The sequence below is a fragment of the Protobothrops mucrosquamatus genome, unplaced genomic scaffold (assembly GCF_001527695.2).
Source record: "Protobothrops mucrosquamatus isolate PMUCROS unplaced genomic scaffold, P.Mucros_1.0 scaffold3726, whole genome shotgun sequence".
NCBI lineage: Eukaryota > Metazoa > Chordata > Lepidosauria > Squamata > Viperidae > Protobothrops > Protobothrops mucrosquamatus.
This window is the reverse complement of record NW_015389679.1, coordinates 56212-81136: the sequence shown is the minus strand read 5'-3', so window position 1 is coordinate 81136 and position 24925 is coordinate 56212. Positions and strand designations below refer to the sequence as shown.

General features: G+C 47.2%; 1 protein-coding gene across 1 annotated transcript; it reads left to right on the top strand.

The window, feature by feature from the left end:
• Positions 1–1274: 1274 nt before the first annotated feature.
• LOC107298111 (casein kinase II subunit alpha) lies at positions 1275–23320 on the top strand. Its single transcript, XM_015827473.2, has 12 exons — positions 1275–1478; positions 4111–4222; positions 8687–8788; positions 10202–10252; positions 12476–12535; positions 14278–14361; positions 14813–14923; positions 16126–16227; positions 17393–17493; positions 19877–20025; positions 21865–21951; positions 23205–23320. The coding sequence occupies exons 1-12, from the start codon at positions 1378–1380 to the stop codon at positions 23318–23320; spliced, it is 1176 nt and encodes a 391-aa protein (XP_015682959.1). The 5' UTR covers positions 1275–1377.
• The last annotated feature ends 1605 nt before the right edge of the window (positions 23321–24925 follow it).

Genomic DNA, 24925 nt, shown 5'->3' with positions numbered 1-24925 from the left:
AATTTAATTATAGTTTATAAATATCTATTCTATTTCTCTCTTTCTCTCTCTCACACACACACGCACGCACAGAAGGTTGAGAGGGACAGGACAGCTGTCTTCAGATCTCTGAATTCAAATCACAGCATCGATGCTTTGAACCAGGACTCTTCAAACTTGGCCCTTTTATGATTTGTGGACTTCATATGCTGGTTGATGAATTCTGGGAGTTGAAGTCACAAGTCATAAAAGGGCCACGTTTGAAGAGCCCTGCCCTAACCCAGGGCTTTTCAACCTTTTCACCCATTGTACCACTTTTAGGATATGGCAACATCCGAGTACCACCAGTCGTCTAACAAGGTGTCAAAAACTTGATGACCAAAAAAAAGGAAAAAAGTGATAAAGTACAGGTAGTTCTTGACTTACAACAGTTCGCTTAGTGACTGTTTGAAGTCACAATGGCACTGAAAAAAGTGCCCCCCAAGCCACAGCCGAGCAAGACACCTGCCTGCCCACCCAGCGGCGCTCTTCCTCCTGTCCAAGGTTTTCATTGTTGTGAGCATTTCTGTTGAGGATTGGCAACGGGGGTGGGGTGGGGGGTGTTTGGTTTTTATTCCCCTCCCCCGTCTGCTGGGTGGTTGCAGAAGGTTTTGGTCCCTTCACATGACCCTGGGACACTGTGACCGTCATAAATATGAATCAGTTGCCAAGCATCTGAATGTAAATCACAAGACCCTGGAGAGGCTGCAACATTCCAGCTGATCGGCGCTTCTTCAGGGCTCAGCGGAAGTGCCAGGATCAGTGCTGAGCTCCAGCTGGAGCCTGGCGCTAATCCTGGTGCTTCCGCTGAGCCCTGACAGCCCCAAAGAAGCGCTGATCAGCTGGAAAGCGGCACTGATCCTGGGGCTTCCGCTGAGCCCTGCAGCTCCTGCTGTCTCTCGCTCAGGCTTGTGTGGTGCTGCCACCGGTTCAGCTCATTCCCTTCCCCTACTACCACTTTTCTAGGATGGTTGCGTACCCCCTGCCAGGTGCCAATGTACCACAGGTGGTACCCGCACCACTGGTTGAAAAGCCCTGCCCTAAAGGGTAGAAACGGTTTGCTTCCTTCAGCAGAATAACCCCCCCTCCCTTGTCAATAGCAAGCTTTAGATTCGCTCCGCGAGATTTAAAACTTCCCAAGTTTTCATCCGGCATAGAACTATATTTCCTTGCCTAATTTGGACCATCGATTCTTCTCTTCAGGATCCTTGCGTTTTTTGTCTTCGCAGTGGAGGGAAAAAAGAAAAAGACAAGTATTCAATCAAGTCCAATCCGAGGCAATCCTGGGATTGATCCGGGAGTGGGGAGACGTGACGAGGCCAGATCCGTAGCCCAGCTCCACCTGCCAACCTGTCCGACATGTCGGGGCCTGTGCCAAGCAGGGCCAGAGTTTACACAGATGTAAATACGCACAGACCACGGGAGTACTGGGACTATGAGTCGCATGTGGTAGAGTGGGGGTAAGTCTCCTGGCCCAGACGTGGCCTGTTTTGCTTTTGGGTTCCAAAGCTCTGGTAACAATGGTGGATTCTGTTCTATTCTGCAGTCTGTTATCTCTATTCTGTTCCTATTTCTATTTCGTTCCATCCCCACCCCGTTCTAATTTTCTGTTCTCACCGTCTCCTGGTGATTGGCCTAAAGTTACCCAGCTGGCATCCATGCCTAAGGCGGGCCTAGAACTCACCGTCTCCTGGTGATTGGCCCAGAGTCAACCAACTGGCTTCCGTGCCTAAGGCGGGACTAGCACTCACCGTCTCCTGGTGATTGGCCCAGAGTCAACCAACTGGCTTCCGTGCCTAAGGCGGGACTAGAACTCACCGTCTCCTGGTGATTGGCCCAGAGTCAACCAACTGGCTTCCGTGCCTAAGGCGGGACTAGAACTCACCGTCTCCTGGTGATTGGCCCAGAGTCAACCAACTGGCTTCCGTGCCTAAGGCGGGACTAGCACTCACTGTCTCCTGGTGATTGGCCAGAGTCAACCAACTGGCTTCCGTGCCTAAGGCGGGACTAGAACTCACCATCTCCTGGCGATTGGCCCAGAGTCAACCAACTGGCTTCCGTGCCTAAGGCGGGACTAGCACTCACCGTCTCCTGGTGATTGGCCCAGAGTCAACCAACTGGCTTCCGTGCCTAAGGCGGAACTAGAATTCACCATCTCCTGGTGATTGGCCTAGTCACCCAGCTGGCATCCGTGCCTAAGGCGGGACTGGCACTCGCTGTCTCCTGGTGATTGGCCCAGAGTCAACCAACTGGCTTCCGTGCCTAAGGCAGGACTAGAACTCCCCATCTCCTGGTGATTGGCCCAGAGTCACCCATCTGGTGTCATTTCCCACAAATGTTGAATGGGCCCATCGCGTACTTAAAAGCTTTTATCCCTCTGTGGCTAAAACCATGCGTGTAGTGGTTTCAAAGCCAATAAATAAGAAAATAAGAATTGGTCAGACAGTGACTTGATGCCTGCTGCAAAAGGAAAAAGGATTGATTCACTGCCTGTCCCCTCTATTAAAAGGAAGCCCTTGTTGACACATTATCTGTTAGGTATATCTCCCCTTCCTAGCAGGAGTTCAAGGCAACCTACATAGCACTCTCACCTCTATTTTTTATCTCACACACATACACACACACACACCGCACCCTGCTGTGTGTGAAGGAGGTTAGGCAAAGAGATTGTAAGAGTCTCCAGATCAGCTTCCATTGCTGAAGGTGGCCTTGTTCTTGCACTCTTGAGTCTTGAGTCTTAATCCTGTGCTTTCTGAAAATTATTTAGGTGATTAGAGGACTGGAGGCTAAAACATACAAGGAACGGTTGCTGGAATTGGGTATGTTTAGTTTAACGAAGAGAAGGACGAGGGGGGACATGATAGCAGTCTTCCAGTATCTCAGGGGCTGCCCCAAAGAAGAGGGAGTCAAGCTATTCTCCAAAGCGCCTGAAGGCAGGACAAGGAGCAACGGATGGAAACTCATCAAGGAGAGAAGCAACCTGGAACTAAGGAGAAATTTCCTGACAGAACAATTCGCCAGTGGAACAGCTTGCCTCCAGAAGTTGTGGGTGTTCCATCACTGGAGGCTTTTCAAGAAGAGACTGGACAGCCATTTCTCTGGAATGGTGTAGCGTCTCCTCCTTGAGCAGGGGGCTAGACTAGAAGATCTCCCAAGATCCCTTGCAACTCTGCAGGAATTTCTGAATCATTGCACAAATTCTGCCTGTTTTAGCTGATATTGGTCTAGACCATGGATCTTCAAACTTGGTCCTTTTATGACTCGTGGACTTCAACTCCCAGAATTCCTCAGCCAGACACACTGGCTGAGGAATTCTGGGAGTTGAAGTCCACAAGTTATAAAAGGTTCAGGTTTGAAGACCCCCTGGCTTAGATTGATCAGTGTTGCCAGGCAAATTTTAACTGTGCCATCAGCATAAAATCTGGAGTTTTGGTCTAAATTTTGACAGCGGGTACATAGGAAAATCTAGAGTTTAAGGGACCAGGCTAAACATCAGATTGTGAGTTCTAATCCCACTTTAGGCATAAAAGCGGGCTGGGTGAGTTTACTCCAATCACTGGGAGGTTCTGAGTTCTAGTCCCATTTAGGAAAAAATAAAGTCAGCTGGGTGACTCGGGGCCAGTCACCAGGAGACGGCGAGTTCTACTCCTGTCTTAGGCATGAAGGTGGCTGGGTGACTTTGGGCCAATCCACAGGAGACAGTGAGTTCTAGTCCCGCCTTAGGCATGAAAGTGGCTGGGTGGCTTTGGGTCAATCACCAGGAGATGGTGAGTTCTAGTCCCACTTTAGGAATAAAAGTCAGCCAGGTGACTGAGCCAATCATCAGGAGAACTGAAGAAAACTGATTTCTTTAAACTGATTTTCAAGAAAAATCAGAAAGTCCAGTTTCCTTTAAAATAAGAGCACCTTTGAGACAAGATGTATTAGTCTGAAACATGCTAGCAGACTCTTGATTTTTCACTACTACAGACTAACAGTTCCCCTTCTACAATGAGTTTTTTCTTTTAATACAAGAATGCTTTTGGTTGGTGAATAATTGAGTTCTTTCCCCTTTGCATAATGCTCTTTTTTTTTTTGTCTTTGTCATTACAGGAATCAAGACGACTATCAGCTAGTTCGGAAGCTGGGCCGGGGCAAATATAGCGAAGTGTTTGAAGCCATCAACATCACAAATAATGAAAAAGTAGTTGTTAAAATTCTAAAGGTGAGACTGCTGTGCAGTGGGGAAAATTTTACCCAATGCTCCTTAGTTAATTTCAGCCAATTTTTTATTCCTCATCGTTAGTATTGCTCAATAGTAGCAACTGTGAGAAGGATCTCGGAGTCCTAGTGGACGATCCCCTAAAGAGGAGCCAGTCGTGTGCTGCAGCTGCCAAAAAAGCCAACATAGTGCTTGGTTGTATTAACAGAGGGATAGAATCAGGATCAGGTGAAGGGTTAATATCACTTGACAATGCCTTGGTAAGGCCACACTTGGAATACGGCATCCAGTTTTGGTCACCACGATGTAAAAAAGATGTTGAGCCTCTAGAAAGAGTGCAGAGAAGAGCAACAAAGATGATTAGGGGACTGGAGGCTAAAACATATAATGAACGGCTGCTGGAATTGGGTATGTCTAGTTTAATGAAGAGAAGGACGAGGGGTGACATGATAGCCGCCTTCCAATATCTCAGGGGCTGCCCCAAAGAAGAGGGAGTCAAGCTGTTCTCCAAAGCGCCTGAAGGCAGGACAAGAAACAACGGATGGAAACTCATCAAGGAGAGAAGCAACCTAGAACTAAGGAGAAATTTCCTGACAGTGAGAACAATTAGCCAGTGGAACAACCTGCTTCCAGAAGCGGTGAATGCTCCAACAATGGACATTTTTTAAGAAGAGACTGGACAGCCATTTGTCTGAAATGGTATAGGGTTTCCTGCCTGAGCAGGGGGTTGGACTAGATGACCTCCAAGGTCCCTTCCAAAATCATCATCATCATCATTATTATTATTATTAGAATCACAGAGGAGACCGTCTGCAAATTAATAGCTTAGTTAATTGCTCTGTCCCTGTATCTTGGATAAATGGTTATCTGCCTCAGCAGGGGGTTGGACTTGATGATCTCCAAGGTTCCTTCCAACATCATCATCATCATTATTATTAATAATAATAATGATTTAATTATGGTTTGTTTGATAAATCACTATTGGCTAGGGTGACACCGAGTTAAGTTATAAAAGAGTAAGATAATGCTTACTCTTTTGCAGAGTAAAAATTTCTTCCAATAGAAGGAAATATTTTGTACCTCAAGGTTGAACTGCTGAGTGCTTGGTGCTCTCGTTGCGTGGTTCCTTGCATACATTTTGTTACCAAACTAGGTAACAGCATCAGTGCTGTTGTTTCCAAGAAAACCACCAAGCTCAGAGAGCACCAAGGACACCACAAAAAGGATTTATTATGCCACCCATGTTCCTCGCAAGGGGCCTCTGGGTGGCTGTTTTAGTGTTAACTGTGTCAACATGCTAAGAATGGGACTTTTAAAGATGTAAGCTAAATGCTATGGTGGCTAACAGCAAAGGACTAGAGATATGCATGCCGTTCCGTTGTAAAGTTAAGGTGGAGCTTAAGCAGATTAAATCAGATTTTAAACATACTTCTCAGCGCACGACTCAGAAGAAGCCTCAAGGAATGATTTTAAGGGGGATGTGAATGTGCACACACGTACAGCCGGATGTGGCAACCCAAATATTAGCAGAGTTATCCTGGTGTATCTTTTAAAAAAGAATACAGATTAGTAGTTAGAAGAGAGCTTGGAGGTTATTTAGTCCAACCCCCTGCTCAGGCAGGAAACCCTATACCATTTCAGACAAATGGCTGTCCATTCTCTTCTTAAAAACTTCCAGTGTTGGAGCATTCACCGCTTCTGGAGGCAGGTTGTTCCACTGGTTAATTGTTCTGACTGTCAGGAAGTTTCTCTAGGCTGCTTCTTTCTTTGATTAGTTTCCATCCATTGTTTCTTCTCCTGCCTTCTGTTGTTTTGGAGAATAGCTTGACTGCCTCATCTTTGGGGCAGCCCCTCAAATATTGGAAGACTGCTACCATGTCCCTCCTCATCCTTTTTTTAAACTATACTTACCCAATTCCTGCAACCGTTCTTCATATGTTTTAGCCTCCAGTCCCCCAATCATCTTTGTTGCTCTTCTCTGCACTCTTTCTAGAGTCTCAGGGTCTTTTTTCTTTTGTATCGTGGTGACCAAAACTGGATGCTGTACTGCAAGTGTGGTCTTCTCAGTGCGGTATTAAGTATTTTATTTTTTGCCTACGCTCAGGGAGATGACTTAACAGAGGGTCTGGTCTAATTTTTCTCCACATTTAAGAGCTGCCTGGAAAAAGGTTTTACGTTTGTTTGTTTTGATTAGTTGAAAACTTCATATTCTTGTGGTGTGAAATCCATAGGCAATTTTTTTTTAAAAAAAGAGTTATGATGACCTGTTCTCCTGGGAAGAAAGTCTAGGGACCAGTTCCTAAACCACATTTGCGCAGAAGAAAACAGACCTTTGAGCTGCGGGGCGTTGAGAAAAGGGCTCCTATGTTGTACTTCTTTGACTTTGTTAATTAGGGATTCTGGGATAATTAACTCCTAAGGGCCCAGTTCTAAAGAGCTCAGTGAGGGTTCCGTGGCCAGTGGGATTTCTCCTTGTTTTTCTCTCAAAGTTGCAGACTTTCCAGAATATTGCAAGCCTGTTTTTTTGGAATGTCCACTCGTTTCACTATTCTATTGCCATGGGAAGGGCTGTTTTTGAGGGAAGAAGACTCGGAGCTCCTCAAAGTCAACTTCTTGAATTGTCTTACTGATAATTCTGGGTTACTGATTTCGGAATTAATTGAAGCCGAGCATTGGAATTCTCCTTTGTGTATGTTTGATGGATGATTGTGTGGGATCTTTGATGCTCTTGGAGCTTGTTTGCTTTTTTTTCTTCAGAGGTTTCATGACCCACCTAGATAATATCAGGGCTAGAAGGGAGTGGGGTTTGCGGAGGAGGAGGATGACTGTGGGGTCCTTGGTGCTCTCTGAGCTTGGTGGCTTTCTTGCAGATGTTTCATTACCCATCTAGGTAACATCATCAATGCTAGAAAGGAGGAAGAGGAGGGCTGTGGGGTCCTTGGTACTCTCTGAGCTTGGTAGTTTTCTTGCAGACGTTTCATGACCCATCTAGATAACATCATCACTGCTAGAAAGGAGGAGGATTGTGGGGTCCTTAGTGCTCTCTGAGCTCTGTTGTTTTCTTGCAGACGTTTCATTACCCAACTAGGGAACATCATCAGTGCTAGAAAGGAGGAGAAGGAAGATTATGGGGTCCTTGGTGCTCTCTGAGCTCGGTGGTTTTCTTGCAGATGTTTCATTACCCAACTAGATGACATAATCAGTGCTAGAAAGGACAGGGGTTTGAAGAGTGGAGCAAGAGGAGGAGGATGGGGAGGAGGAGGAGGAAAGGAAGAAGGTAAGGAGAAGGAGGAGAGGAGGAGGAGGAGGAAGGAAGGAAGAAGAGGAAGGAGGAGGAGGAAAGATGGAGATAGGAGAAGAAGGAGGAAAAGGAAGAAGGAGCAGAAGGAGAAGAAGAGGAAGGAGGAGGTTATGGAGCAGGAGCTGGAGGAGGAGGAGGAGGACTGTGGAGTCCTTAGTGCTCCCTGAGCTTGGTGGTTTTCTTGCAGACATTTCATGACCCAACTAGGTAATATCTTCAGGGCTAGAAGGGAGTGGGGTTTGCCCTCTGTTTATACACAGTGGTTGTCCCTGTCAGTGTTGGTGGGACTGTTCTTGGTGGTTCTTTGACTGGGCTGTTGTTTGCTTTTAGCTTGTTGGTCTGAGCTGGTAGTTCCTTGGTTGTCTTGCCAGAACTGACAGAGTGCAAACTCCACTCCACTAACACTGATGAATTTCCCTAGCTGGGTCATGAAACGTCTGCAAGAAAACAACCAAGCTCAGAGAGCACCACGGACCCCACAGTCGTCGTCATCGTCGTCGTCTTCCTCCTCCTCCTCCTCCTCCTCCTCCTCCTCCTACTACTACTACTACTACTACTACTACTACTACTACTCCTACTCCCCCTCCCCCTGCAAACCCCACTCCTAGCACTGATGATGTTCCCTAGTTGGGTCATGAAACATCTGCAAGAAAACTATCAAGTTCGGAGAGCATCAAGGACGCCATAGTCACTCCTCCTCCTCCTCCTCCCTGCAAACCCCACTCCCTCCTAGCACTGATGATGTTCCCTAGTTGAGTCATGAAACGTCTGCAAGAAAACCACCAAGTTCAGAGAGCACCCAGGACAGACCCCAACGGATTAATCCCAAGCTAGCAATAGTCTCTTCTATTGATGTTTTAGTATCCTTTGTCTAACAGCCTCTCTACAGACTCCTGTTCATCTCCCCTCAGAATTTATATGCACCTTTTTTCAAAAGGCTTTCATTTTCATTTGCTTCCACAAACTCCCACAATTCAGTCACTTACTTTTCTGGTGCGAAATTAAATGCAACCTTTTGTGGTTGTTTTTTTTTAACCCAAATATATTCAACAAGCAGAACCAGTGAGAAAGGCTGGTTGCAGCTGCAGTGTTATTTCTCTGCCCCCCCCCCCCTTTTGCTGGGGCTCTGCCTGTCCTGACTTTAACCGGAGCCTTCCTTTGGTCAGCCGGTGAAAAAGAAGAAAATCAAACGAGAAATCAAAATCCTGGAGAACTTGCGAGGGGGCCCCAACATCATCGCCCTGGCCGACATCGTGAAGGATCCAGTGGTGAGTTGCTCTGAGGGAAGGAAGGCAGGGGCCAAAGGGGCTGCTGCCTTTTATTTTTATTTTATTTTATTTATAAAAGGATAGAGGATAATGTTAGTATTATCCCTCCCCTCACAGCTATATCTGTCTGCCACCTAAATCAATCTGTCTCTATATAATCAGTCTGTCATCTATATATGTCTCTGTGTCTGTCCTGTCTATCATCTTTATATCTTTTATCTGTCTGTCTATCTATCTTTCTCTCTCTCTCTTTCTCTCTCTCTCTCTCTCTCTCTCTCTCTCTCTCTCTCTCTCTCACCTATCTATATCTATCTATCTATCTATCTATCTCTATATCTATCTATCACCTTTCTATATATCTGTCTGTCGCTCTATCTTCTCTCTCTCTCTCTCTCTCTCTCTCTATCTCTATCTCTATCACCTTTCTGTCTGTCTGTCTGTCTTTATCTATCTATCTATCTATCTATCTATCTATCTATCTATCTATCTATCTATCTATCTATCACCTTTCTATATATCTGTCGCTCTATCTATCTATCTATCTATCTATCTATCTATCACCTTTCTATATATCTGTCGCTCTATCTATCTATCTATCTATCTATCTATCTATCTATCTATCTATCTTCTTTCTATGTCCTATCTTTCTATATATCTCTGTCTATCTGTCATCTTTATATCTTTCTCTCTCTGTGTCTGTCACATTTCAAAACTGACCATCTCCCTCACAGAGGGATTCTGGGCACTGTATATTGTGTCTTTGTATTGTTAGCTGCCCGGAGTCTCGACGCTGAGATGGGCGGCATATAAATTTAATAAGCCCACGATCTAGTTCAGGGATAGGCAACCTTGGCCCTTTTATGACTCGTGAACTTCAACTCCCAGAATTCCTGAGCCAGTATGGCTCAGCTTGGAAACCTCTCTCTTTCCCCTCAGCATGGCTGACTCAGGAATTCTGGGAGTTGAAGTCCACCAATCATAAAAGAGCCAAGGTTGCCTACCCCTGATCTAGTCCATCAGAGGCAGAGTCTCGCTCGCAAGTTGGCAGTCAGATTTCCTGTGACTCGTCTAGGCAAATAGCACATTTTAAGCTGTGTGTGCGGAGGACGAGCGAAATTGCTTATAAACACCTGTTGACCTTTGTCATTTCAAATACTGGCCCAATTAGAGAACCTCCAGGACTGGGCGTTTTTGGTTACAGGGTCCTCTGTTCCCCCCCAAAAAAAGCCTGTTCTGAATGGTTTGATCAAATCAGGCCTTAGAATTAATTCAGCTTTCTACAAAAGCAGCCTCCTGGACTGTAGAAATGCCGGCTGGCAGTCGGTCTCTGAGCAGCCTTTAATGGGGCCTAATAAATCATGCATTGGAAGAACCGCAGGTGTCTAAGTTTCCTTCCTTCCTTCTTTCTCCTAGTCACGGACCCCCGCCTTGGTATTCGAGCACGTGAACAACACAGATTTTAAGGTACGGTTTTCTAGCCAGCTTTTTTAATTTCTTGGCTTAAGGAGGGAGGGGGGAGGGAGAGGACACGGAGGCAAAGTAAGGTAAGGTGTCCCGTGATCTGCTTTTGGGAGGACTCCTGCCTTCTGGTTTTGAGTTGTGAAAATGTAAATTGAACGATGAAGACATAAAGGCTTAAAAAGTTAAAACGCCTCCTGGCCGGCCATCCACACCCAGAGAAGCAGAGATCAACACCACGATTAATACTACGTAAATAAGAAATAAACCATAGCCTAAGCGAGGAACCGCCAAGAACATTCCCACCAGCACGGGCAAGACAGGCCACTTGTGTATAGGGAGCAAATCTCACACCCTTCTAGCACTGATGGCATTACCTAGTTTGGTAATGAAATGTCTGCAAGAAAACGGCCTAGCTCAAGAGAGACCCAAGGACCCACGTCCTCTGTCCTCTATTCTACAATCTATTCTATTCTATTCTACAATATATTCTACTCTACTCTACTCTACTCTACTCTACTCTACTCTACTCTACTCTACTCTACTCTACTCTATTCTACAATCGGTCTACTCTACTCTACTCTGTTTATTCTATTCCATTCCATTCTATCCCATCCCATCCTACCCTATCCTTATTCCATCCTATTCTTATTCCATTCCATTCTATTCTTATTCTTATTTTTTTCCATTCCTCTTCTCTTCTCTTCTCTTCTCTTCTCTTCTCTTCTCTTCCCTTCCCTTCCCTTCCCTTCCCTTCCCTTCCCTTCCCCTCCCCTCCCCTCCCTTCTCCATTCCTATTCTATTCTATTTTCTATTCTAATTCTATTCTATTCTACAATCTGTTATTTCTGTTCTATTCAATTCTATTCTATTCTATTCTATTATTATTTTCTTTCTATCCTTCTCCCATCCTATCCCTATCCTATTTATCCTATTTCTATTCCTATCCTATTCTATTTCTATTCTTTCTCTCATTGGTTTTCCACCTCTCGCCTGAGGTGAGAACATTTGGCGGTTTCCAAATTAACAATTCACAAAGCCATTCTTGACCTGTGTTCCCAACTTCTTCCTATTTAGCATTTTTGTTCCAAATCCCTTGCAATATAGGTCGAGAACACTGAAATCGCACCGGACAAGACAGTTTATTTTGGGGTTCCGCCATCAATATTTTCCCCCTTGCAGGCACTGCACTCAGCCACTAGGTGGCAGCTTAGTGAAAAAGATTGACAGGCCCCTAACATGCCTGGCCCTTCCTTAATTGGGGGCTTACAGACCCGATTTTCATTCTAGTCCCACTTTTTTTTATTTCCTACCCCACAATCCCTAGTTGCAAACGGAAAGATTTCGGGGAGAATCAGCCAACCACCCCAGAAACACCCTGTGTGTGTGTATGTGTGTGCGTGGGGGTGGGGATAGCGGCATAAAAGTGTAATAATAAAAAATAAATAACCTGGGCAGAGTTAAGACACGCACTGTATCAAAAACAAAAGGGTGGGCCTCAGATTCTTTAGAACAGAGGAATTCTGGGAGTTGAAGTCCACAAGTCTTAAAGTTGCCAAGGTTGGAGACTCCTGCTTTAGAAAGAAGAGTATTTGGATAGCTATCAGAGGAGAATATAAACAGTACCGGTAGTCCTCGTATTAACGACCATTTATTTAACGGCCATTCAAGTTGGGGTGGGGCTGAAAAAAGTGACTTCCTTGCAGCATCCTGTCGGTTATGTTTGGATCCTTGGCAAGCCAGCATTTATTTGCGATAGTTGCAGCGTCCCAGGGTCGTGTGATTCCCCCCTCTGTGACTTTCCCAGGTGGCTTCCAAGAAGCAAAGTCAGTGGGGGACGCTGGGACCCTGTGATTCCCTTAACCGCCGTGTTCCGCTTAACAACGGTGGCAAAAAAAAAAGGTAAAATCAGGCAAAAGTCAGTAACTTTTATCAAGCCAGAAGACATTGCCGTGGGTGCCCAGTTCCCACTCTGTAAGAAATTGGGTGTATGGGGGGGGCAATTATATGTGCAATGCAGCGCCCCCCCCCTCTGAAAACAGTCCTGCTACAGGGATCTGGCACAGGAAAATGTTAAATTAGGACAATAACCAGTTCAGGAAATATGTATTTTAAGCCACCTAGAACTGTATCCATACCCTGAGATTGTGCATAATTTTCTTGTTGGGTGAGAAATTTGAAGGTTGATGCTGGATTTCTCTTTGACCGTGTTGTGTTAATTCCCCACAGCAATTATATCAGACGTTAACAGACTATGACATTCGGTTCTACATGTATGAGATCTTGAAGGTGAGTTGACTTTTGTTAAGTGCGTGTGAGGTGGTCTGGAAATAGCATTTGAGAAATAGAGGTCAGCCATTTTGGGGCTTGATAATGTCTTCTTTCGCTGAGGAGTTAAGACAGACCGGGATAGATGAATCAGATCTCTCTTGATTCAGAAGTGTCTCTTTCCTTTCCTCTCCTTTTCTTCTTCTCCATTTTTCCTTCCTTCCTTCCTTCCTTCCTTCCTTCCTTCCTTCCTTCCTTCCTTCCTTCCTTCCTTCCTTCCTTTATTTGTTTCTCTCTCTCTCTCCTTTCTTTCTTTCTTTCTTTCTTTCTTTCTTTTTTCCTTCCTGCCTTCCTTCTTCCTTCCTTTATTTGTTTCTCTCTCTCCCTTCTTTCTTTCTTTCTTTCTTTCTTTTTTCTTTCTTTCTTTTTTCCTTCCTTCCTTCCTTCTTCCTTCCTTTATTTGTTTCTCTCTCTCTCCCCCCTCTTTCTTCCTTCCTTCCTTCCTTCCTTCCTTCCTTCCCTCCATCTTCCTTTCCCTTCCCTTCTTCTCTATTTTCTTCCCTTCCCTTCCTCACTATTTAACAGTGTTGTAACCGATAGAACCTCAGAGTAGTAAGATTGGTTTCTCTTAAGAGTTGCCACTGCTTTATAATCTCACCTTTCCACCTTGAACAAATTGCTTAAGGAGGAAATGTTTCTCAACCTGGCAACTTTAAAGAGAGGTGAACTTCAAACTCCCAGAATTCCCCATGCTGGCTGAGGAATTCTGGGAGTTGAAGTCCACATGATTAAGGTTGAGAAACACTGGTTTAAGGTTTTGCTGCCTTGCCCTGTTCTTCCAGGCCCTGCCCCAGGCCTCACAAGGCCTCCCCCTTTCCCCAAGGCCCCTCGTGCTTTGCTTCCCATCCATTGGGGTCCCCACAGGCTTTGGGCTGTGTCCCACCCCACTGGGGCCCACACCCTTCTCCCCCCCTCCAAAGCCAGCCATTTCACACTTTCAAAGATGTCCGGAGCTCAGCTTAAGGGAAAGACGTTAGGCAAGCCTCTTACTGGGTGCCATGTCGTGATCTTGGAAGCGGCCGCCATTTTCTGAGCAGCTACACTGAATTGTGGCCCTTCAGAAAATGGGCTACCTATCGTTTGTTCCGCTTTGGAATGTGAAATGATATGTATATATCAGGGGTCTTCAAACTTGACCCTTTTATGACTTGTAGACTTCAACTCCCAGAATTCCTCAGCTAGGCACGCTGGCTGAGGAATTCTGGGAGTTGAAGTCCACAAGTCGTAAAAGGGCCAAGTTTGAAGACCCCTGGTTTAGGACTACATACCTGTATTACATTCTTTATGAGGGGAAAAAAAGCAGAAATCTTACCCTTGTTCTATATTTAGTGATAATTACCTCTCTTCCAGCCACGGAGCCACAAAGCAGCCCACAAAAATCTGAACTAGGCCTCTTATCTACTCTTTGTTTCCAGAATGTTCCTTCAAGATTTCCTCAGAATACTCCTCATACCTGCCTTATACATTCTATAGAACAGGGGTCCTTAAACTTGGCCCTTTTATGACTTGTGGACTTCAACTCCCAGAATTCCTCAGCCAGTATGCCTGGCTGAGGAATTCTGGGAGTTGAAGTCCATAAGTCATAAAAGGGCCAAGTTTGAAGACCCCTGTTGTAGTAGGAAAAGCAAAATCACTGGCCTGACCCCTGGTATATATGAACCCCCCCCCCCTTTCTGATCTTGGGGTATCTTTCACTTCTGCAGGCCCTGGATTATTGCCACAGTATGGGGATCATGCACAGAGACGTCAAACCTCACAACGTCATGATTGACCACGAGCATCGAAAGGTGAGGAACGATGGACAGTGAGGGTTCCCATTCTTTCCCCTCTTTCCTTCAGCGGGCTGCCGAGGCTTGCCCCCTTACCTTGTGGCCTAGTACAGGGGTAGGCTACCTTGGCTCTTTTGTGACTGGTGGACTTCAACTCCCAGAATTCCTGAGCCAGCCACGCTGAGGGAAAAGGGAGAGGTTTCCAAGCTGAGCCACACTGGCTCAGGGATTCTGGGAGTTGAAGTCCACGAGTCATAAAAGAGCCAAGTTTGAAGACCCCTGTTTTAAGCTATGGCTGTTTCATTTCTGAGCTGTCTCTAATAATTGTGGATTTCTACAGCTTTTTTATTTTTAATTTCCTTTGTTTCTGATTTAGTTACCCATTCCGTCAGGAGATCTGCAAAGTGTTGCCAACCAAGGTTAAAAAAAAATTCACCTCCCACTTTAATCTCTCTTCTTCTTTTTTAAGCTGAGGCTAATAGACTGGGGTTTGGCTGAATTCTACCATCCGGGTCAGGAATATAACGTCCGAGTGGCTTCCAGATACTTCAAAGGCCCGGAACTCCTCGTAGACTATCAGGTAATTGCGCTCTTGATGTGGAAATGACCACACACCTGGGGGGAAAAGGACGGCCGGAACCAGCCATTGGGCTGCCTCGGTAGAGGCTAGGCGCAAAAAAAGAAAGCAAAATGAAATGAAAAAATATAAATGATATTTAGAGCCAGTTTGGTCTAGTGGTTAAGGCACCCGGCTAGAAAGCAGGAGACGGTGAGTTCTAGTCCCACCTTAGGCAGGAAAGCCAGTTGGGTGACTTTGGGCCAGTCACCAGGAGACTTTGAGTTCTAGTCCTGCAGGCAGGAAGAAATGGGTGACTTTGGGCCAATCACCAGGAGGCTGGGAGTTCTAGTCCCGCCTTAGGCATGAAAGCTGGCTGAGTGACTTTGGGCCAGTCACCAGGAGAAAGTGAGTTCTAGTCTCACCTTAGGCATAAAAGCTGGCTGGTGACTTTGGGCCAGTCACCAGGAGACAGTGAATTCTAATCCTACCTTGGGCAGGAAAGCCAGTTGAGTGACTTTGGGCCAATCACCAAGAGACTGCGAGTTCTAGTCCTGCCATAGGTAGGAAAGCAACTGGGTAACTTTGGTCCAATCACCAGGAGATAGTGAGTTCTAGTCTCACCTTAAACATGAAAGCTGGCTGAGTGACTGGGCCAATCACTAGTAGATGGTGAGTTCTAGTCTCGCCTTAGGCATTAAAGCTGGCTGGGTGACTTTGGACTAATCACCAGGAGACTGCGAGTTCTAGTTTCACCTTAGGCATAAAAGCAACTGGGTGGCTTTGGGCCAATCACCAGGTGATGGTGAGTTCTAGTCCCGCCTTAGCCATGAAAGCCGGCTAGGTGACCTTGAGCCAGTCCCTCCCTCTCAGCACAACTCACCTCACGGGGTAATAATAATAATAATAATCATAATAATCATAATAATCATAATAATCATAATAATAATCATAATAATAATAAAAGTTGGAAGGGATCTTGGAGAAGGAGGAGGAGACGTTGGAAATGTTCCACTTAGCCACCGAAATTTGGGGCTCAATTATGGCCGTAAGTGGAGGACTACCTGTGGATCGGTAGGATGGAAATTATGGAGGCTTTCTTCCTGCATGCTGCATGCAGACTGTGCAAATTCCCCATGAGAGAACGCAGTCTATCCTTGTTGGGTCTTTTCCTTGTCAATCTGCAAGCGAGCCAGGCTGATGGGCTCCTTCTTTCCCCTTTACAGATGTACGACTACAGCCTGGACATGTGGAGTTTGGGGTGCATGCTCGCCAGCATGATCTTCCGAAAGGAGCCCTTTTTCCACGGTCACGACAATTATGATCAGGTGAATGTGCGGGTAGCAAAACCCCCCCGGCCTGCACCTTCGGCATGAGGTCAGCCTTGGTCATGGGTAGGCAGACAGGTAGATTTGCAATAGCGGCGAATATCTGTAGGATGAGGGTGAAGTTTCGTTCTCGGAACTTGTGGGTTGGCTTCCAAACGTTTGGTCAGCAGACTGGGTAACATCTTCAGCGGAGTTTGAGGGATGTTAGTATCGATGTTCTTCCGTTTGTGAGGACTTCAGGGGTGGGTGTGTCAAGTGAGGGTCTTGTGATGGGTCAGGGGTGAGAGGCTGGTGATGGGTCTTCTGATGGGGACCCACACCGACCCCAAACAGCACCAGTTTGATTGGAGCGACACAAAAACCATCGGCTACGCCACACCACCTTCGACGGTTGTGAGTTCATTGAAGCCTGGCACTGCACAAGCAGTTCCATTAACAGACACGTTGTCAGAGCATGCACGGTCTTGTTGCGCTGAGGTAACCCAGGAGTAAATACAGTAAACAGTGGTTTGTATTAAATGGTGGTTTATATTACACTATCTACAATATACGCTAAGAACAAAATACACTAATACAGCAAACTCCAACACACCTGTGGCTTATCGAATACATCTCAGTTGCCTGCTCAAGAAAGTTTCTCATTCTTAGCTATTTTAAGATTTTAAGCAAAATCCCGAAGCCAGCACAGCATGTTTACCCTTGGGGAAATCTCACCCGGGGAGTAACAGACGAGGTTTCAACTCAAGACTTCTGATGATAAGTAGACCTTGATGTGTGACTACAATTAAGCCCCAAATTTCCATTGCTAAGTGAGGCAGTTGTTAAGTTAGTAACATAGTTGTTAAGTGAATCACTGCAGTTGTTAAGGTAGTAACATGTTTGTTAAGTGAATCTGGCTTCCCTGTTGGCTTGTCAGAAGGTCACAGAAGGGGATCACATGACCCTGGGACACTGCGACCGTCGTAAATATGAGCCAGTTGCCAAGCGTCTGAATTTTGATGCCGCAGTGGTCGTAAGTGTTGGGAAATGGACATAAGTCACTTTTTTCAATGCCGCTGGAGCCTCAAACGGTCACGAAACAAATGATTGTTAAGTCGAGGATTATCTGTTATTAATTTTTTTTATCATTACTCCCCACCCTTTGTCTCCCGTTGTCTGTTTGCAGTTGGTGAGAATAGCCAAAGTGTTGGGAACAGAAGACCTTTACGACTACATTGACAAATACAACATTGAGCTCGACCCCCGTTTCAACGACATCCTGGGCAGGTAGGATGGAAGGGATCAAGAGCCAGACACGGAGGGCAGCCCACATTCCACAAATGGTGTCCATCGGTGTATGTGTGTGTGTGTTTGAGGAAGGGAGAGGAATGGAAAGTCCAAGGAAGTCCAGTTGCTGTAGGACACGGGTCGGCAACCTGCAGCTCTGGAGCCGCATGTGGCTCTTCTCCTGCAGCTCCCAGTCCTCCTCCGCAATTTGCAGAGAGAGAGGCACTTGCGCTTCCCCCTTCCTTCCCTCCCTCCCTCCCTCCCTCCCTCTCTGTCTCTCTCTCTCTCTCTCTGTCTCTCTCTCTCTCTGTCTCTCTCTCTCTCTCTCTCTCTGTCTCTCTCTCTCTCTGTCTCTCTCTCTCTCTCTCTCTCTCTGTGTGTGTAAAAAAGAGTGGCCTCACACTGTTCTCTGACAAGCTGACAAGCTTATTGGGTGGGGCTCCTGCCTTTGCTCCGTCGAAGCAGGAAGCAGCATATCTCTCTCTCTCTCTCTCTCTCTCTCTCTCTCTCTCTCTCTCTCTCTCTCTCTCTCTCTCTCTCTCTCTCTCTCTCTCTCTCTCTCTCTCTCTCTCTCACACACACACACACACACACACACACAGTGGGGGAAGAGGACTGGCAGACCAAGTGCAGGAGAGAGCCAGCCCAATAAGAATGTGTGTCAGCTTGTCGGAGAACATCATCAGGCCAGCTGGCCAGGTGAGCAGACAATCGGGGAGAGGGGGGGAGAGGAAGAGAAAGAGAGGGGGAGGGAGGGAGAGAGAGAGAGAGAGAACTCATGCACAGCAGCCTCTATTTCTTTTTAATTAAACTCTTCAATCAAGCCCCCTCCCAGTGTTTTCTGTGGGAAATGGGTCCAAGTGGCTCTTTGAGTGTTTAAGGTTGCCGACCCCTGCTGTAGGAGATGTCCAGACTGAGCCCAGGGGAGGGGGGTGTCCAACGCATCATCAGTCTTGAGTCCCTGCATCCCCACAAGAGATCTTGTTCCTGCTCATTTCCCTTGTCCGTTAGTAGCTCAGATTCTTGTAGGAAACTTAAGCTTGCAATAAATCATTAGACTTGTTTGAACTGCCTGAATATCCTGATTTTGCTGGCAGGTGAGAGTTGCCTTTTGGGAAATTATCTTTGGGAAACTGAAGAGCCGGTTTTGCCAAGGGGTGGGGGGGATACAGAGGTCATCAGGTGGCCGGTTTGATTGGTGTGTGTGTGTGTGTCTGTGTGTATTTCTATGAGGGAGGGTATTTTGGTAAGCTTCCCCAGAATGACCTTGAGTGATACCAATAAAGGACAATATTTGCACCTGAGGGTTGAAATGAGGAGGGGTCCTTGGCTTGCTTGTTTCCTTGCAGACATTTCATGACCCAACTAGGGAACAACATCAATGTTAGAAGGGAGTGGGGTTTGTGGAGAAGAAAGGAGGAGGACTCTCCTTGGTGCTCTCTCAGCTTGGTGATTTTCTTGCAGACATTTCATCACCAAACTAGATAACATCATCAGTGCCAGAAGGAAATGGGGGTTTGCTCTCACTCCCTTCTAGTACTGATGATGTTACCTAGTTAGGGTCATGAAATGCCTGCAAGAAAACTACCAAGCTCAGAGAGCACCAAGGACCCCACAGTAATCCTCCTCCTCCCCTTCCTCCTCCTCCGCCTCCCCCCCCCCATTAACCTCCCTTCTAGCACTGATGATACTGAGTTTGGGTAATGCAGTGTCTGCAAGAGAACAAGCTCAGAGAACACCAAAGACCCCACAATCCCCCTCTTCCCCTCCACAAACCTCACTCCCTTCTAGCACTGATGACATTTGGGTCATGAAACGTCTGCAAGAAAACAAGCAAGCTCAGAGAGCACCAAGGACCCCTCAGTCCTCCTCTCTCCTCCTCCTCCTCCTCCTCCTCCTCCTCCTCCTCCTCCTCCTCCTCCTCTCCATAAACCCCACTCCCTTCTAGCACTGATGATGTTCCCTAGTCAGGTCATGAAACGTCTGCAAGAAAACAAGCTCAGAGAGCACCAAGGACCCCTCAGTCCTCCTCCTCCTCCTCTCCACACATCCCACTCCCTTCTAGCACTGATGATGTTCCCTAGTCAGGTCATGAAACGTCTGCAAGAAAACAAGCAAGCTCAGAAAGCACCAAGGACCCCACAATCATCCCCCCTCCTCTCCCCTCCACAAATCTCACTCCCTTCTAGCACTGATGACGTTTGGGTCATGAAACGTCTGCAAGAAAACAAGCGAGAGAGAGAGAGCCCCAAGGGACCCCCTAACCTTGAATTGGGGAGCCCTAGACATTTTCTTAAATAAGGCAGTTTAGAACAACCTGACGCAGCTCCCAGAGACAGGTCAAAGGCCGCTGCCCTGATTGCGCTTCTTCCTTGTCCCGCAGGCACTCGCGGAAGCGATGGGAACGTTTTGTCCACAGTGAGAATCAGCACTTGGTCAGCCCCGAAGCCTTAGATTTCCTGGACAAATTGCTGCGATACGATCACCAGTCCCGACTGACGGCAAGAGAAGCCATGGAGCATCCTTACTTCTGTGAGTCCGGCTCTCGAGAAGCCCGGTCACATGATCAAAATTCATACGCTGGGCAGCTGGTTCATCTTTATGACTGCTGCTGTGTCCCAAGCTCACGCGATCCCCTTTTGCGACTTTCTGACTGGCGGGGTCGATGGGGGAAGCCAGATTTAGTAACTTAGGATCCTAAACTTACCAACTGCCGTGGTTCGCTTAACAACTGCAGCAAGAAAGGTCGTAAAACGGGGGCAAAACTCCTTGAGCAAACGGTTTCATTTAATGACAGAAATTTGGAGCGCCATTGTGGTTGTATGCCGAGGACTACCTGTAGATTTACCCAGGCCACACATGCACACCCAATCTTAGGGCTTTTGCAACAGAGGGAAGGTGAGATAATGGAAGTCTAAAAGCTGCTTTTACTTTGAAGACGTTTCGCTTCTCATCCCAGAAGCTTCTTCAGCTGTGACTGGATGGTGAGGAATGGAAGGATTTATACTCCTTGCAGACAGCTGGTCATTTGCATTCTTTCAGAGAGTCGCTGAGGCCACTTGGAGATTGATCTGTGTTTATCTGTGTCCTCAGGGTCACTTGAGTAGTGCAAATGGGCGTGGAGCCTTCTTGGCTGCAGGATGTCTTCTGCCCAAGAAGGCTCCACACCAGGGCGTCTTCAGACTTGGCCCGTTTATGACTTGTGGACTTTAACTCCCAGAATTCCTCAGCTGAGGAATTCTGGGAGTTGAAGTCCACAAGTCATAAAAGGTTCAGGTTTGAAGACCCCTGCTCCACACCCATTTGTACTATTCAGGTGACCCTGAGGACACAGATGAACCTCCAAGTGGCCTCAACAACTCTCTAAAAGAAGGCAAATAACTGGCTGTCTGCAAGGAGTATAAATCCTTCTATTCCGCCACCATCCAGTCAGAGCTGAAGAAGCTTCTTGGATGAGAAGCAAAATGTCTTCAAAGAAAAAAAACGAGGAAGTCCAGTTGCCTCCTGAAAAAGCAGTTTAGGGACCTAAATCCAGCCATGACCTGGATGACTGAGAATCTCCATAAACAGTGAGACTTGGAAACTACTCCCTCCAACGGGGATGTTTGTTTGTGCGTACAGATTGTCAGAGCGTGCACAGTCTTATTGTGCGAGATAACCCAGGAATAAACACAGTAAACAGTGGTCTATTTAATATATAGTGGTTTATCTTACACTATCTACAATATCATACACCAGGAACAATATATATACACGTGCTAATACAGCAGGATCCAACACACCACAATTAAAGCAGGAAATAGAAGAGACAAAACACATCGGCAGAGCCTTCCCCCTTACGCAAAGGCTCTTAAAGAGACACAGACCCTGCTGAGTCATTTCCATCATTACATCATACATCTCCCATTACATAAGCTGGTTAGCTGTTTAAATTATTACCTTGACACAGATCAATTCTTGACTTAACGACGGGTTACTTAGCAAGTGTTCGAAGTTCCGATAGAACTATTTTGGGCTTCCAAAGTTTCGACGGTCAGCCCCCCCCTTCCCAAATTTCGGGCATTTATCAACGTCCGTTTGCAGCATCCTACAGTCAGGTGATCACATTTTACGACAGTTTTTGTCAAAAAAAAAAAACCCCTGTCCTTCCCATTTCCGGCAAAACGGCAGCCAAAGGAACCATGGATTCGCTTAATGACCATGGTGTTTGCTTTAATGACCGCCAGAACAACAACAACAAAAAAAAGACCACGACTGTCAGGGCTGACAAGCGTAACGAGCAGACCCCGTGGCGGTCATCGTATGTTTTTCCTTCCCGTGGCTCCGAGTAGTTCATGCAAACGGTCATCCTCTTCTTTCTCGTCTTTCCAGACCCGATCGTGAAGGACCAGGCTCGGATGAACTCAGCCAGCCTGCCAGGGAGCAGCACACCTGTGAGCAGTGCTGGGATGCTGTCAGGTGGGTCCGTCCGGGGTGCTGGAATAGGAAACAGGGCTGCTTCTCCCATAAGCCATTCTGTTCCGCTGCTTGGATTCCCTGACGGGGCAAGCCACTGCATATTAACAAATCCCACTCTCTTCTCACACTGATGATGTTACCTAGTTGGGTCATGAAACGTCTGCAAGAAAACCACCAAGCTCAGAGGGCACCAAGGACCCCACAGTCGTCCTCCTCCTCGCAAACCCCACTCCCTTCTAGCACTGATGATGTTCCCTAGTTGGGTTATTAAACGTCTGCAAGAAAACCACCAAGCTCAGCACTAAGGACCCCGCAGTTCTCCTCCTCCTCCTTCCCCCCCCCCATTCCTCACTCCTTTCTAGCACTGTTGATGTTGCCTAGTTGGGTGATGAAACATCTGCAAAGAAACCACCAAGCTCAGAGGGCACCAAGGACCCCACATCCTCCTCCTCCTCTTCTTCCTCCGTCCTGCCTCAGCTAGTGCTCCCAAGAAAGCAGAGCTCTTGAAACTGGCATTGTTTCAAACAGGCACTTTTATTGGAAGACAGTGAAAGCAGGAAAGCAAAGCATGATCTAAAGAATTCCCGGGTAAATCTTTACAATAAAACTTCCCTTCCCAAACCCCCTCCCCAGAGTCCAACTGTCCAGTTCATTGCCAGCCAATCCACAGGTGCAAAGTTGTTACGGGAACTGGAGCTGATAGGTTTTCACAAGGTAGTGGAGATGATAAGGCAGATGGGCCCTGGCACATTCCACACCCAAAGGGATACATCATAATTAAGAGAGAACAAAGTAAAGGAAACACATCCGTGAGCCCCCCTCCCAGCAGAGCGAAACCTCCTCCCCCCTCCCTACAGAATGGCAGAGCCCTGAAAATAAGCATTGAAGGGGTTCCTGACACCTCCCCCTCCTCCTCCTAGCAGACCCCACTCCCTTGTTGCACTGATGATGTTCCCTATTTGGGTCATGAAATGTCTGCAAGGAAACAATCAAGCTCAGAGAGCACCAAGGACCCCAAAGTCATATTCCTCCTCCTCCTCCTCCTCCTCCTCACCACCACCACCACCACAAACCCCACTCCCAGCACTGATGATGTTCCTAGTTGGGTCTTGAAATGTCTGCAAGGAAACAACCAAGCTCAGAGTACCAAGCACACCAGAGGCCATTCTTATTTTTTTTTTTTTTTTGGAGAAGGGGGCAAAATTACTCTCTCTGGGTCCCTAATTTTCTCCTTTTCTTTCCCCTCCCCCCAGGGATTTCTTCAGTGGCGACGTCTTCCCCCCTCGGACCTCTCGCCGGCTCCCCAGTGATTGCCGCGGCCAACCCATTGGGCATGCCAGTACCTGCTGCCGCGGGGGCTCAGCAATAAAAGGACCGCCCCGTCTCCCCAGATGCCGGACTGGAGCCACCATTAGGGCTGAGGGTCCTCCCCCCCCCACCCCCCTACCACAGCCACTTGTAGCCAACGTTTGGGGCGGGGGCGGTAAGAGAGAGACAGGAGGAGCCATGTCTGAACCGTTGCTTGTGGATTGATCGTCCTTCCGTCGCGTCATCCATATGTATATCTCTCTCTCTTTCCCTGGATATATATAGATATGGATGGATCTTCTCATGCCGAATTGCCCCCCCCCAGCCCGCCTGCCTTTTTTTTTTTACTTGAACTTTTTGTAACTCAAGAGGAACCCCTTGGCCAAAATCTACCCGCCGAGACCGTGTCTCGTCTGTCCTGCTCACCGTCGCCAAGTCCTCCTCGAAAGACTCGCAAAGCGAGGACGCCGGTTCTTCCCGATCTTGGTTTCTCTTGTCCTGACGACGCAGCCTGTGCCCCCCAAACAGCCCCCTCCTCCCCAACGCAGGGGAAACGTGTCGCCATCACAACCCTCCCACCCCTGTTGAATTCCGGCCTCGGGAAGCTGGCAAGAAGGGGACGCCGGGCTTCTGGAAGGCCATGTCGCCGTCTTCTGCAGCGGCGCGGAACGAACTCGGTTGCGGAAAAGAAAGACCACAACGGTCAAGATTCCTATGGGATTGTCGTCTTCTCATCGTAAAGCCTCCAGGCCTCGCCATTCCCGATCCGTATCTTCCTCAAAAGGTATCCGGCCCCACCGCAAAAGCTCTCCCCCGTAACGTCTTCTGGAATTCCGGAACATAATTTTTCACCTGTTTTTCCTTTAAAAAAAAAAAAAAAACCATCTCAAATTTCGAACAGGTTAGATCTTGGGAAACAAAACGAGCTGAGGTGGGGCGCTCGCCTGTCCTTGCCGACCTGCCCCCCCTTTTTTTTCTCCATGTGGTGAGAGAGGCCGTTGTGCGCGTGCCTGCGTGTTACTTCAAGGGAGCTGCCGGGAGAGTTGCAAGCAGGCTGTGACTTTCCACCCAAAAAAAAAGGTGTGAAAAAAACAACACAAAAACAGGCCAACAGCGTCCTGGTGGAGGACCGTGTCCTCCCTTTTGGGGCTGTGTTGTCTTGCCGACAACACGCCCCACCGAAGACTCCGTGTGTAAAATGGGTCTCGCTCTTCCTAAGCTGAAATACCCGACGTCGGAATTCCTGGCTGTAAATAAACTATTTTTTGATTTTTTTTAATTTATCAAAGGTTAGGTTTAAAGTTGGCCTGTGCGCAGAGGTTCTCACTGGGCCAGTATCCAGTGTTCGACATGATGCGCAGCCTCTTAACCCCGGGATTGGGGCTTCGGACCCGGAGGTAGGGCTGTGGCTGTGTGTGACCCCGAGATTTCCCAATTCTTTCGCCCCGCTCAGAAGCCTTACAAGGAGCATGTTCACAAGCCAAAATGTCGCTGGATTTTGAGTTTTGGGGGGACCCTGTGTTTTCCTTCTGTCGCACTGGGATGTCGAGGGGGTGGCAGCAGTAAAGGGCAGAATGGAAGACCTCCCCCCCCCCTTTCCAAATCTCCAGGGTCCATAGCTGGAACAGCCCATCCGATCCTATAGGATATCACCGTTGGGACACTG